Raw genomic sequence first — 15,431 nt, forward strand, 5'->3', positions numbered from 1 at the left:
TTGTTCCTTGTAGTAAGGTGGCCTATAGTAGACAACCTCTATACCATCCCCTTTGCTTGTTCTCTTCGTAATTCCAACATGTAAGATCTCCATCAGGTCATCTTTCATCCAGACACTGCTTTAAATGCACCCCTTCTACTCTGTCACTTAAAGGGCAAGCTCCCTTCCTGTTCTAAAGGAACCAGTATTTCTTCACCCATATAATGTCCAGGGACAGTGGTTAGAGTTGTAAGGCAGAGGAATCTGAGAATCAGTATGATGATAGTTTTTGTTGGTGCTGAGGTTTCAGGTTAGTTGGACTGGTCCAGATCAAAGGCAGCGTTCAGCTAGAAGTCTGCTATCACTGTAAATAAAAAAAGAGATTTAGAATACTTCATAAAATGCCATGTCTTCTGCCTTGATTTATAAAAGAGATGCAAATTTTCTGCTATTTGGCATTGCAGCAGCATTCCCTCACCTTCAGGAAGGCAGTAACTAGGCTCATTGTTTTGTAAGCACTAAGTTGTTGAGACTTTGATGATAAAACTGGGGAGAGATTTTTCTTGCAGTAATGAAATAGACAATCTGAGACAGTCTCCATGTCCCTGTTGATCCTCTTAAGATCCCAGTGACTCTTGTTGAGGTTACAGAAGTGCCGACACTTAAAGTGGTTACTTTGTATGTAAATGGAAAACTAGTGGTAATACAAGCAAAGTTCTGGAAACTGGCAGATATTCTGTCAGTAGGATTGACTTAGGCCTTTAGAGTCATCGTTCAGGGTTGCATGGTGATTTCTTAATGCAAATGCTCACAAATTCAAGAGAAAGTTATGACATTTGCCTTTTGTCTGCACCGTTTGTTCATGCATGTTGTAATTAAAAATCATTTTTAGCTGTGTCACGCTTCATCAGTGACCCAGCAGTCTTTGTTGTGACTCTCTCAGAGATTAACTAAACTGTTGTTTGTGCATAACAGTGCTTGAGTAACTTTCCCTAGTCAAGAGTTCTTGAAAGTTTAGTTGATATCTAGAATTAGGATTGGAATACTCTGATTCCTTCTTACTCAGTGTTCATTATAATCTTTTCTTAACTGATGTTTTTCTGAGGTGTGACTATGTTCACAAATACGTGCAGTTCATAACATCTTTGTCGTGTTAACAAAGAACTTTCTAGTGATTTCCTGCTTTCAGGAGTGGATTATTCTTGTTATGGTGAGTTTCTGCTTCCTCGGAGTAGCTTAAATAAAACAAGATTGCTTGGAAAGTATTGTTCTCTTGGTAGGAGACGATTAAGCAGCTGTAATGAAGTTTAAGGGGTTTAGAACCATCTTTCCAGTACACATCCACTTGTGTATCCCTACAGGATAGCAATATGATATGTTGCCATAGCTGAGTATTTATTATCTGATGTGCTATGATACGTCTGTAGTGCACTTGCTTGGCTTCTGTAGTGGTGAAAAATCTGTGGAGAGAAATGCTGAACACTGAAAATAAGAGAGAGGGAGTTGTAGCAAAAAGCTTTTAAAATGCCTGGTTTTCTTTTCAGAACTGGCCACTGAAATTAAAGTGGAATTAGATGCAGTAGTTTCTGTCACAAGTAGCTGAAATTTTACAGTAAAGTTACTTCAAGATCTTGTTCTCACTTCCATAAGAGTTCAACAGATGTGTGCGCTTTTGTATAGTTGTTCTTAATGCTCATGGTCTTTTGAGATCCACATTTAGCAGCTTGAGTATACACATGAAAAATGAAAGAAAAGTGGAAGGTGCTGTTCGTGGAGTCAAAGAAGTCATCATAATTACAGCAATAGTAGTAGTAATGTTTGCCTGCTTAATTAATTGTACTTCAGTTTAAAAAACAAAACAAACAAAACCTACCAACCAGAAACTGAAGTGGGAAAAAAAAAAACCCAAAACCAAAGACTCAGCAGCTGCTCTCAAAATACTGCTGTGGAAAGGGGTATGTAGATCAGCTCTTCTCTGCCAAACTTGCACCTCCTAGGTGGGATGGTCTCAGCTTGATACTTCCCAAATATGGGCAGTTTCATTCGGATTCCTCTGCTGGGATGAAGGCAAATAGCGTTCCTGTATGAGTCAACTCTAGTGTCTGTGGCAGAATTGGCATGCAAAAATACTCAAGATACTGCAAATTGATTTTAAGAACCTTAGCTCTGGCTTTCACAGTATTCTGAAATTCATAGAGTAAAAGATGAGTAAATTAATGTCTGCACTTGAGTAATTTTTCTGAATTTATTGAATACATTGATATCCAGGTGTTTGTGAATACCAAAATGTGATTTTAAAGCATAAGAGCCAATGTCTAATGATTGACTTGATACAAGTTCTGTTTCTTGTAGTATTTATAAATTTGGATTTTTTTTCCTTGCTCTGTCATTTCAGATTTGTCCAATATGTGCAGCATTGCCTGGTGGGGATCCGAATCACGTAACAGATGATTTTGCAGCTCATCTTACACTGGAACACAGAGCTCCTAGAGATTTAATATCCTTTCAAATTTGAGGCAGAGAGGCTAGACTGTTTCACCTAGTAGTCATGGTGACTTGGTTTGACTTTTATAGTCAAAGGGTCATATTCTCAATTTCCTGGAACTTGGGTTGCTAAAGATAAGTATATTAAAAATAAAAAGATTCGTCTGCTGGTTTAAATAAAGTGTAGTTGTCAGACTATGCACAGACTTGTAGGTATACTTGAAAGTGCTTTTTGCTCTAACAGCAGAAACATTTAAAAGATTTTGACATACAGAGGTTTTTTCTACTTGTGCTGTGTTCTATCCTGCCTCATGATTACTCTTGGTGCTGTTTTATGTATCAAGATATGGTGCTGTATATATTAATGACAAAAAGATGATTCAAGCATAGATCCTTGTAACAAAAGTTTGTAAACTTGCTTAACTACTTTTAACACAATCTTTTAATTATGTAATTTTGTAGTGTTATTGACATTTTGTAATACAACTCAGAAAACCTTCGGATTTTCTGGAAAATAGGATGTTGTCCTTCAGTTACTTTAGCAGGCGGTTGTGGACATCTATCTATGATGGCTGAAGAGCTGGAACTGTTGGGATTTTTTTTCATTCTTGTTATAGGAATATTTGTCTTTTTTTTAATTTTTTTCTTCCTCCCTAGGATTAACTGATAAAGTATCTTTTGGTTTGGGCTTTTATTTAATGATATGCAAGCTATGTAGCGTCCCTCTGAAATTTCCCTTGTGTCTTATTTAAACAAACAGAAAAAAGACTGCATTATAACTTTGATAGTGGCTTTTTTGTTCAGAGATTTTTAGAAAGGAACAAAGAATAATGTAATTTCCAGCGGCTGGGGGGAAAAGAATCCAAGCCCTATCAAACAGAATTAATAGAAGGGAAACAGCATTTGAGGTGATGTTTCCACTTCAGTTATGATTGGTTTTGATTGTATTTAAGTTTGCTAGTATTAACATGGTTTAAGGTCAGGACAAACTAAATGCGCAGGTTAATTAGTATGCAAGAATTGAATCGGTGTAAAGGAGTTTGGGTGTAGATTGGCTCTGTGAAATTATGCGGAAGTGATACAAAAACCAGTACAAAGTCAAATTAAAGCAGTTACTGGTACTTGCCTTTCTCAGGGACAGGAGTAGAGAGCTTGATCCCAGGCATCTCTGTGGTCCTCAGTGGCCAGGAGTCATGCCATCCTCCCTTTCTAGAGGAGGTGGGATAAAACTAATGAGGGGACAGTATCTTCCAGACCACTGGATCTTTCCTGGCCTTTGGAGAGCCCTGAAATGTTGCTTAATGGCTGATGTTGTTTGTGTCCTTTTAGTTCTGCTCATTGTACCGTGAGATTTTCATAGCACCTGCCTAATTAGGCTTTTTCTAGCAAGAATTATATAACTACATAGTAGTGTGGCAGAGTTCTAACTGTGGGCTTCCAACATTCGTTTAACTGTACTGTAAGGCAGGAAGTTTAAATTTTTCCAGCTACAGAGTGAAATCAATGTCTTACTAAAATGCACAAGATACTTGATTAGAATTCAAGCTACTACGGCATTTTCTCACCCTTAGTACCAGAGGTACCACCAGGTGACTTTCACTTGTGGAATGTTTGAGCCAGAAAAGACAATCTACTTTCAAATACAGAGGAAGGTTTCAGTTGTCCCAAAATTGATCTGTTTGGGGAATACAATGCCCATGATTAAAGATAATGCCTTTAGAATTTCGTGCTTGTACTCTGTTGTGTTGGTGTTGAGTGTTGGCAAATTTCCAAAACGTGGTAAGAAGTATCTTGAAGTGACTGTTTGACATTAGACTCTACATAGTATCTAGAAACAGGGATATCTAAGGCAGGAAAAAAGGAAGAGAAGATTTCACTCAGGGTCTGGCGGTGCAGGCAGTATGAGCTATCACTCTCTGATACACCATTATATTGCTGAATATGAAGTTGAAGCTGTACAGAACTCTCCATGCCCTGTAATTGCCTTCATATACAAAAAGGAGATAGAGAAGGCTCTTGGCTTGTTTTCTAGAGTAAAACACATTTGGTTAATTTTGGGGGTTTTTTTCCTAAAGTTGTCCCAAAACACTACATGTGTTTCATACTACAAACTTTGTGCAGCTATTGCACGATGTGTCATTTATTCCTGTGGACTATGGACAACTCTTTAAAACCCAGTTTCTTTCTTTAGCAGGAAAATATCTGAAAATTCATTAAATACACCTTTCCAGCATTAATCATACAAATAGTTCTCACATGACTATTCAGTTCAAACGTTTGTAACAAGATAGGCTTGCAAAGTCTTTTCTTACTCTAGCACAGCTGGTAAGAGTAAGTGCATGCTTAGCTGGTATTTGAAGAATGACATTTATCTCAAAACACTTCAAAAGCTGCAATTAGGAAAGTTACCGCAGAGTCCTGTGTCTGCTTGAAAAATCCCCAGATCCTGTTCCGACATGTTTAGTTATTAAAAGCTTGCCAAACTACATAGGGTCTGTAGTCCACCTAATTTAACAACTCATATCCAGCAGCATCCAAAGTTGGCACACTCAGAGGTGCAAGATGCTCTGTACTAAGCGAAGTGTGTTCTGTGCTGGAGAGGTTTTCCTCTGGCACCCTAGATGTTAAGTTTTACACTGTAGCACTGTAGTTGTTTTGAAACAAGCAAAGGCTGTAAAGTCTTGTAATGGCCAGAAGCTCTTCTCTTGCTGTGGGAAGTGGAGTCATATCTTTCAGTCTTAAGTTCTTGACCTCCATGATTTCCTATGGTCCTGCCTCATAACTCTAATTTATGAAAAGTAAATAGGAAGCTACCCTTACACAGAAATTGATACCGTATGAGTGGTAACCGTACTATTATGATAATAAAAAACATTGGAGATGGAGATTTAAGCTAAATTACAGTAACAACTAAAATAAATTATTAAAGCCTATGCTATTTCATTTTTCACTAGTGAGCCATGCTAGCCGTTTTTAAGAAGAAGCCTTATCTGGACTGTGTTGGAGGAAGCAATGTTAACAAATTTATAATGAAAATAATCTGTAAATTTGTTGATGACTTCAAAATTTATATGAGAACCAATAAAGTAACACAAAATACAAGCATCTGATAGGGGAAATTGGGAGACAAAGAGAAAAAGAAAGCATTGTCATACTGGAATTAGTAATATTTCTTGGGCTGTAAGAAGAAAGGTGAAACAAAGGGGTGTGGTAAATGTGCTGAATACTCCAGAAACCTACAGTTTCCTCAGGACTGAAGTGATGAAATTTCTTGGATAAACACATGAAATACAGAAGTCAAATGGAATTGGTAATTATTCTGATAGGAATTACAGTAAACATTTTTATTATTTTTGTTACTTAAAGTAAGAATTGAAAGGGAGAACTGAAATCCCTGTCTCAGTAGTAAGCTTGGCTGAACATGGATTTGCATGGGTTTTCACAGAAAAATTTGATTAAAAAAAGAAGTTACCAGATCAGTAAGTCTGACCTGTATCATAGCTACAGTGTACCTTAGCTTTGCGTCAGAAGTTGAATCATTACTGTATGAATCAAGAACAGTACACCTTAGTATTTGACCCATCAAATGTCCTTTAATGGTCGTTTAACAATCAATGCCAAACAATTCTGTTTTCTTAACTTCTTGGCTACGATGAATCCAGTGGCGTTCGGCATGTACGTAGGATGTTCCACCCAGGCCGGGGTTTGGGAGGCCCCCGTGCTCGTAGATCAAACATGCACTTTACTACCAGTTCCCCTGGTGGGCTTTCGTCTTCTCAGAGTTCGTATTCTCCAAGCAATAGAGAAGCCATGGACCCTATAGCTGGTAAGAGCTGTAACCACAAATTTTACCCCACTGTCCTCCTTCCAGAGGAAGAAGAATGTGAGGTGACTGTAGTTGCCCTGCTCTGTGTTGCTATGAAGCTGCACGTACAGGCACAGGCACAGAGCGGGTGAAGAGGGAAGCGTGTTCTTACTGTCAACATCAGAAATTAATTAGGCTTTGTCTTTAGGATTCCCAGAAATAGCTTGTTTGTTCTATTTTTAGCTTTGATGTGAAAATAACTTTTTTTTACAAGAAAGAAAAAGTAGAGACAATTTTGAAAACAAGTACAGTTTTGTCTGTGGGGAAATCAAAACATTTTAATGCAGTGGTCTTTGACCATACCCATATGTCAGGGAAACCTCAGAATGTCTGCCACAAATCCACCTTTACTTCAGATGCAAAGAAGACAGTGCTCAAACTGGAGCTTGCCGCTCTCAGGCTGTCACTTCTTCAGGGTGAGATAGCCAGCCATCTGGCTTAATGAGGCATTGCCCCTGGAAGGAGAGCTGTGGATCCATTGCCTTCCTTAATCATGGTCCTCTTTGCCTGCCTTCTGATGGCTCTGATAATCTGCTGGCCTTGTGTGACCTAATGTAACTCATTAAATTACCTGTGAAGAAGTAGCCCACCAATGCAAAAACAGCAGGTAGAGGTCACAGGTGATTTTGTTCAAAGAGGGAGGATGTTCTTGAAGCTTTCAGTGCAAGACATCCTCTTTCTTTTGCCAGGGCAGCTGCTTCAGCTCATTTAAAATGTGAAGTGACTGCTGAAGTTTGTTTTCAGCCCTGCAGGACCTTCCCACTTAGCAGCATTAAGTGTGGGATAAAATGTCATTGTGGATCTGTACTCTTTTGAAGATGTGTTTCTGCATTAAGAGCACACTGAGCTGGGTGTCCATCTTGTTCCATGATTGTTTTGAGTTCACACCTTTTTCCAAGATACTGCTTCCCTATATTCCAAGCTTTAGCTTACAGTAAGAATAAATATATCGTAATCTTGCCTGTGAGCCCAACACGTCTGCCTTTTACTGGAGTAATAAATAGGAAACACCACAGTAACTTTTCTGTTTAAAGTTTATAGCATCAGTTACTTTTTTTAAACTTTTTTTTTCTTTCCTGTGGCATTATCTAGTAATTAAAATTTAATTTTGGTGCTGCTGTCAGTGTTGGTGAAAATTACTTGGCATCTCTAGTTCATATTTTGCGTTGTTCCTTCAAAAACAGCTTGCTCTAGGATGATTCATTTTGTTAATACAGTGGAAGAAAAGTTGTCATGACCTATCAGTAATGTCATAATGTAGACGAGAGGGGTAGGAGCAGGATTGTCCCTGCTTCCTCTGCCATTGCATCAGCTGCAGCAGGTGTCTGAGATAAGAAGTACTTTCTGCATAGGACATAGAAAAGATTACACAGGAATGCACTGAGCAGTAACTTGCTGCTCATATTTCTTAAAAAAAACCTTTATGGATGCAATTTGCAAAGAGCATTCCATTATTCTGAATTGGAACATTTAATAATAGAGGGGGGTTTTAATTGCTAGGCCTTCTTCATGTTTGTGACAAAAATAAGAATTCATACAGAGTGCTTTTGATGTGAAACAGTGATTTAATGTTTTTTAACTAAATTTCTTTTACCGAATGTTTGAAGCAATGGTACAGTATTTCTCTCTTGCCTGCAGCACAGCTTCCCTCTGGGATAATCGGGAGGATGAAACCTGTGTTTTGAGGGAACAGTTGTTGAAAGGAAAAAAAGTCAGCATCCAAAGCCAAAATAGTCAGTGGCTGTTTTGACTTTAGGTTTCAGAGAGTGGCTGCAGAGGACATCTTTTGCCAGACTACCTGTAGATTGGCTTTCCTGTTGTTGTCAAGACTTTAAACCTCGTCTTGTTATTTGGACTGAATCTGCATAAATTTGTCTTAATCTTTAGGGGCATTAATCTTCACAGTCTTCTCTGTGCATTGTTGGGTTTTGATGTTAGTTGAATTAAAGTGGAATTGATGCACTGAAATTCAGGGTGTATTTATTCTGCTGTGCAGTGCTTAATTAAGATCTTAAATCATAGAAGCTTTCTCTTCTCTGGCAGAGCTTTTATCCCAGCTATCAGGTGTGAGGCGTTCTGCAGGAGGACAGCTCAACTCCTCTGGCCCTTCTGCTTCTCAATTACAGCAGCTGCAGATGCAACTGCAGTTGGAACGGCAACATGCACAGGCAGCAAGACAGCAACTGGAGACTGCACGCAATGCAACCAGACGCACCAACACGATCAATGTCAACACCACTATGACACAATCTACAACAACAACCAACACATCTAACACAGAGAACAGTCAGCAGACTATCCAGAATTCCCAGTTCCTTCTGACAAGGTAATTTGTTCAGTGTATTTACTTGTATTTACGTCTTACAATTTCTGTTTACCTTGGTTCTCTAATAGAGATACAGAGCTTGATGAAGCTTATATGTTTGGAGTCAGGCACATGCCTAGGATGACATTAATTAACAGAAAACTTACTTAGTCTAGAAATTGTACTTAGACCCCAGGATTATTTAAAAGAGGATTCACCTCCTGTGTCATCCCAGTTCTTCTAGAACACTGACTACTGAACTGAAATAAAAATATTTTCCACATCTCCATTGCCACACACTCTGTAAGCAAACTTCTGTTCCTCTGGAAACAGAAAGAGGAAAGAATGTGAAAGAGTGTGGTAATTTCAACAGCTCCTGTAGCTGAATTTGAATCAAATTTATTTTTTATTCATTTTTTATCTTAGATTTTCATCTAAGTTCAGAATAATGTGACATCTTTAAGTCAGAAAATCACTTGAGAACCTTAATTAAAGCACCCACAAGTCTCACAGACTGTGACTTTCAGAGTTGGAGTGAGCAATTTCCTTGCCACTTTCAGGGCATGCAATGTACCTTAGAAGAAATGGAGTTAGATTCAGTAGTCCATGCATAAGTTTTACATGTGCAGTGATGTGTTTTGTGGCCAGTGTGAACTTAGAAGTTGATGTGGAAACAAAGGAGGCATATATAATTGTATGTCCAGGAAATGGTACCAGCTATCCCAAAGAGACTCCTTGAATAGCAGGAAGGCTCATAAACAGTTTTTGATGTTCCTCTAATTTTGTGCTCCATTGGTACTGCTGTTGCAGCAGCAGGGAAGGGGTGGGTAGGTAAATGCATGCCTGTTGTACTGAAGTGCTGGACGTGTTGAAGGGCAAGTAGGGCTGTCCTGAAGGAGCAGTTTCTGAGCACATCTCAGCCTGTTGGTGTTGTCACCAGTGAAATGGGCTTTCAGCAACTCTGTCTTCTCTTCCCTTGCTGCTGCACAGGTTGAATGATCCGAAGATGTCAGAAGCAGAACGTCAGTCAATGGAGAGTGAACGGGCAGACTGCAGCCTGTTTGTTCAGGAGCTTCTACTGTCCACCTTGATGCAGGAAGAAAGTTCCTCCTCAGATGAGGATGAGCGGGGGGAGATTGCAGATTTTGGTGCTATGGGCTGTGTAGATATTATGCCGCTAGATGTTGCTTTAGAAAACCTAAATTTAAAAGAGAGTAATAAAGGAAATGAGCCTCCTCCACCTCCTCTTTGATGACATCCCACTTTGCAGACAATGTCCTCTGTGCTGTATTTGCCAATGAAAGTGGACAACAACTATCTTGGGTTTGTTTTGGTGATTGTAATTTCAGGTCTGTCACTCTTGTTACATTGTGTACATTCAAAAGAAAGAGAGAAAAGATATATATGATAATCATTTCCACTTAACTAATTTTTACTTCTAGCAGGTAAATGTAGGTTGCAGTGCAGAGCAGAAGGCTCTGTGTCCTGTACCTTGACATGCAAAAGGCTCTCCTAATACTCCACATTCAAACTGAAGAGGAAAAAAAAATGAAAAATCTCTAATGAAGCTGCTGTGTGTATTTATGAATATTAATGAATAAAAACTGCTTGGATGGTTTACCTTAACTACTGCATGACGTTTTTTGCAGCGTGCATGAGTTTTAGTGACCTTGTCATTTAAAAACTTAAATACAAGGAGTAAAACTAAAAAACACAAAGCTTTCCCATTATTCCAAGGTTAGATGATGAAAAAGGTTAGCACTGAGTAGCAGTTTGTGGCCACAAAGTAGCTTTTTAATAATATGTGACAGAATGACATCTTCATGTGCTGATTCCTGCACAGGATGGAAACTCTGCAGGGGGATATATTGTCAGTGACCGGGGTGTGGCATTTTGCTGAATGGTGCCCTCTCAACCACAAAGTGGAGTTAAACTTCATTTAATGCATCTGTAGGAGACACAACAGTAAGGCCACTGCTGGAAGCTACTGCAAGGGGCTTTTGTGTGCCCTAAAATCAGATGATGTTCACTTTTGTTTAAAGTTTTTCTTTGTTGTGGTTGTTAAATTTTTTTAATTGTTAAATATGTTCTATTCAGGTGTAGACAATTCATATATTCACTGTGTTTCTTAAAAAAAAAAGTTAACCTGGATCCTGTTGTCTTCGTTTAAAAGCCTTTCACAGCCTCAATCATATTTTGAGTTATTTATGTATTTGCTTCATAGTTTGCAGAGACCTGACAGTGTCAGGAGAGCTTGAGAATTTGGATTCCCAGACTGTCAGTATATTACAAGAAATTCTTAATGCTGACTTTAGCACCTTTTATTTATTGTTTCTTCTGGTTATTTTTGCTGGTATAAAAAAGTTGGAAAAAAGCCTGTCAGTTGAATCATGCCACCTCCATGCCTATACTGTTAATCCTACTGGTTTGGAAAAAAAAGAGTATGGTGTTCTTGTGCACAGAAATTTATAATAGCCGCAAAGCAAGGACAGAAGGGGTATGCTTGGTCTTGGATTTGGTTTTGTTTCTTTTTTTTTTTTTTTTTTTTTTCCTTTTTTTTTTGTTTGTTTGGTTTTGTTGTTGTTTAGGGGTTTTTCTGTTTGCTTGGTTGGTTGGGGTTTTTTGGTGGGTTTTTTTGAATGTAAAGTTAGATTATAAGAACGAACGTGCACACAGCTTCTGATGAAAATTTAAACTAGGCTTACGTCATAATGATGTCTTTCCAGATCTCTCACCTCACCCCCTCTCTCTTTCTCTGTATCCTCTCAGCAGCATTGTAGAGTAAACGTAATGACTTGGGATACCACATGGTGTTCTCAGCAGAACTGTGACATATATGCTAATTCAAAATAACAGCAGGAAAAAAGCAACCCCATAGGCTGAAGTTTAAGTTCCTTCCTGTTTTTTGGTGGGTTTTTTTTTTTTTTTTTTAATCATCAAATCTTGATTGTTTTCATATAGAGCAGCATCAGCTTTGGTTGGATTTTTTCTCTTTTTTTTTTGTTTTTTTTAGTCTCTGCAACAGAAAACTTTACATGCAGCCTCTGGTTACCCTGAGAGTTACCCCAGTAGGGGACTTTTTTATTAATTGTTGAAGACTTTCAAACCTTTTTCAAGCTGTAGTTTTTCAAACACATCTTCTGCACATTACAATAAGACACACGGTTCAATAAAGCATTTTCAAGACTGTTGTTCGGTTGATTCTCTTTGGTTTTAACGTATTTTCCAGACAGTTTTGTTCCAGAAATTTCTTCATCTGCCTTTAATTCTAACTGTATCTTCCAACACAAAATCAGTTTGTGTAGACATTCTGGGTGGATTATATAAATGTTTTAAAATCAAGTGCTTTGGCAGGTGATGAAGTATGTAATACTAAGCTCTTCACAGGTAGGTGAATTGAAGGGTGCATAGACCAAGATGCATTTAAAACAGACTCTTCTCAGTGTGCTGTTTTGTATTGGTTAAGGCTGGTCTCTTACATTGCCCGAATTCCAGGCAGCACCACACTTGCTTGGAAGGGCATGCAAATCAGTGCTGCCCATGTTTGTTTAGAGTCTTAATACATGCTACCTTGGATTTAAATCTTTGGACATCATTTTAACTTGTACAAATCTTCAGTGGTTTGGGAGGCTGTTTTACCTTTTTTATTATTATTTTAGGTTTAAAAAAACGCCATGAAATGGCTACTAGGAAGGTATGCTAGTAGTCTGTCAAGTTCTATTTGCAGAAAGTGTTTTTCCTTCTCAGAGTAAGCTTTGCTAAGGTACTATTTTTGGGTTCTTTCCAGAATATTTATTTTCGGGGTGCTTTGGGCTGCAGTGACTACAGCCTCTGTCAGCTTTGAAGGGGAATCCCATGGGGTGTTACTGCCTTTTCCATGTGAGAGAGGAAAAGAAAATCACAAAACAACAATAAAAAAGACACATCCCAAGACCACATCCCCACCACTCAACATGGATAACCCCCTTCCCGGAACAGGAGCCTTAGTGCTCTGCACTTGCACAGTTCTTGGAGTGCAGGGACCCCAGTACTGTGACTGGGCAGTCAAGGTCATGTAAAGAAGCACTTTCAAAGGTATCAGCAAAAGCAATTTTATAACAAAATTGTAAAAGCACAACTACTTTCTACGGCAATGTTTGCTGTGTTGCCGTGTAGATAAAGCACGCAAGGAGGACTGGATTAGAATCTATCTGGAGTGACACACAACAGAGACGAGGGATGCAAAAGGGTAAGGATGGAGAAAATAAGGGCGCAGAGGGGGAAAGGAGACACTCCCACTCATTCACAAGGTTCACAATGGACCCCTTGCCAAATCTACTCTTTGCATTGCTCAGTGCTTTGTGTCTAAAGGATTTGGCAGCGCTTAATCATTGATTGATTTAACTCTTCAAATGATTCAGTAAGATTTACCATAACCACAAGAGTAACTTGATTTTTAATATAACATGGCAACATTGATGCCACACTTGCTATAAAGTGTTGAAGTCAGTTTCCACACATTCACCCAGACACAGACATGTATATGTTCAAATATTCGTGTGTGTGGGACATGTACAAAGCACCTGTATAGAACTTGCCGGAGTTTGGTGAAATGCACACTTTGGACGCCTTAGCATCTCTCAGTGGGCAAGGCTTCAGCCTCAAGGAGGAGGGACCAGCCCAGACCCCACTGTCAGTTTTTGATGAGGCTCCTTTGCGTTCTCAAACCTGTGGGTTGATGAGCACTGAGAGGCACATCCTGCTCCAAAGGAGGTGCTGGCACAGCCACTGGAGGCTCAAAGGGCCTCCCGTGGGAACCTTGTTCATAAGGTTGTGAGATGCTCAGCTTTAGCCTTCAATTTCCATCCTGGACTCAATGCAGGTAGGTAATTTTTCTCAAAAGTCCACTAACAATAATATTACTCCAGCTGTGATTCAGACAAAAATAAGTTTCCAAGGCTATTCATTAAAAAACAAGTTCGTTGGGCAACACATTGCTTAGAACAGAGAGTAACAGACAACCTCAAGGAAACCATAACACTGCACATGCAGGTGGAACACCTGCCTCGCCACAGGTGGGTTCAAGCGACTGTGTGCCCTGTGTGCTGTGTGTGCTGTGCTATGTGTGCTCCTGTGTGATGTGCTGTGTGTGCTCTACTGTGTGTGCTCTCTGTGCTGTATGTGCCGCGTGTGCTGTGCTCTGTGTGCTGAACTGTGTGTTGTGTGTGCTGTGTGTGCTGTCAGGCAGAACCCCGCATGGCTGACAGTGCTCCCGATTCTGCTGTGTGAATTCTCGCGCTGTCACCATTCTGGTGAAGGCTGCCATAGAGCCAGTGCTGGGGGTTGGGCAGGCAGAAAGGCACATACCCAGTCAGTATTCTGTATGTTAAAATGGTATGGAAAACAGTGTAAAGGGTGGATGTGCATATCCCTGGAAAGCTTTTTAGAATATCAGTATGGTCTGTCTATATCTTCTGATCTGCTTTAATACAAGGCCTGAACTAGTTTTTTGGAACCTTTCTGTTTATCTCAAAGTCAAAGGCTCTGTCACACAATGGTGTGATAAACAGTAAAAATGCATCCACTGCATGTTTTAGTTGTGACTTCACTGATCAATTCGGTGGCACCGGGGGTGGGGGAGTTTCCATTCTCTGCCGTTCGCTCAGGTTGGGCTTCCATCTTGGCAGAGTTCCGCTCCCTGTTAAGTTTCTGGACAGTGTAGTTTGGTGCAGAAACCAAACATCCAGATGTGTGCACAGCTGCAGCTTTGAGACACTTGTCTGCTTTGCCACATGGGTACTTTGCTGTTTTGAGGCTGTTTAGTTGTTTAGTTCCTAAGGACGAGGAAAGGATCTTGAGACAGGTCGATGGGCACAAGGGTTTATTTGCAGTGTTCACTATACTTAATGTGCACAGTATATAGGTGCTCAAAAGTTATTCATGAACAAAGAGAGTAGGCAAGGGGAACTGCAGGGGGGAACTGTGCAGCTTCTGGAGTGTGCTTGCACCACACTTTTCAATTCAGCACTGGCTGTCACCTCCTACAACATCTAATGCAACATAAACTTGTGGGACAGTGGAAAAAGCAGGGCCCTGTATAGTGGAGTGTGGAGGAGAGGTACCACAGGAAGAGAACCTGCAGAGCTGCATCTTCCCTGCTGGGCCAGCACCTGTGAGCCAGCAGTGTGAAGCAGGGGCCAGGGCACAGTTCTCCCCACACCATGTGGATGGAGCACGAGTCATGGCCTTAAAGGAATTGTCAGGGAGCAGAGCAGAAAGTGGGGCATGGAGGCCAGAACAAGGCATACACCAATGTAGGTCTCAGCACACTGTGGGGTTGGAGCTGGGAGAAGAAAAAGATGTATAGCAAAAAGTTAGGAGAGGTTAGAAGGGAAACAGTAAGACAGGGAATGATGGTCAGAGGCAGGAAACACTATAGTCATGCCAAAGATGAAGAGGAGTGACAGGTGGGACTGAGGAGGGCAGAGGGCCACAGTGAATCACGAGCAGCTACAAATGAGGCTCTGGCAGTTTTCCTGCTTCTACCATCCACTGCCTATGGTGCAGGAGGAAGCTGGCCACCTCTGGGACTCTCTCTTCTCTGGGCCCTTCCCAGACAGCAAACACTTCACCCCAGCCTGCCTTCAGCCTCACCAGCTCTCCAGTCACTATCAAGCTGGCAGCACTGCCACCAGGGCACCCTTCCCTTTCTGATCCTACTCCTTTTACAGAGCAGCCCCTGAAAGGCTGTGCCATTCTTAACCCCAGCACCACACACAGTACTCACAGGCACAAATGCTCTCTATCACAAAGATCAGC

At 40.3% G+C, this 15,431-nt stretch overlaps 2 protein-coding genes across 3 annotated transcripts in view; one reads left to right on the top strand and one right to left on the bottom strand.

Moving 5' to 3' along the window:
* Positions 1 to 10,259, top strand: part of LOC136374330 (E3 ubiquitin-protein ligase KCMF1) — a 44,298-nt gene extending 34,039 nt beyond the window's left edge. For both annotated transcript variants that reach the window (XM_066339640.1, XM_066339641.1), the window contains exons 4-7: positions 2,375 to 2,476; positions 6,115 to 6,289; positions 8,372 to 8,654; positions 9,624 to 10,259. In XM_066339640.1, coding sequence (XP_066195737.1) covers positions 2,375 to 2,476; positions 6,115 to 6,289; positions 8,372 to 8,654; positions 9,624 to 9,885 — 822 coding nt within the window. In that variant the 3' untranslated portion in view covers positions 9,886 to 10,259. The remainder of the gene's footprint in view (positions 1 to 2,374; positions 2,477 to 6,114; positions 6,290 to 8,371; positions 8,655 to 9,623) is intronic.
* The window catches only part of HOOK3 (hook microtubule tethering protein 3), a 563,324-nt gene that overhangs the window by 465,225 nt on the left and 82,668 nt on the right, over positions 1 to 15,431 (bottom strand). The window lies entirely within an intron of this gene.

This window comes from Sylvia atricapilla, chromosome Z (assembly GCF_009819655.1).
Source record: "Sylvia atricapilla isolate bSylAtr1 chromosome Z, bSylAtr1.pri, whole genome shotgun sequence".
In the NCBI taxonomy this organism is placed as follows: domain Eukaryota; kingdom Metazoa; phylum Chordata; class Aves; order Passeriformes; family Sylviidae; genus Sylvia; species Sylvia atricapilla.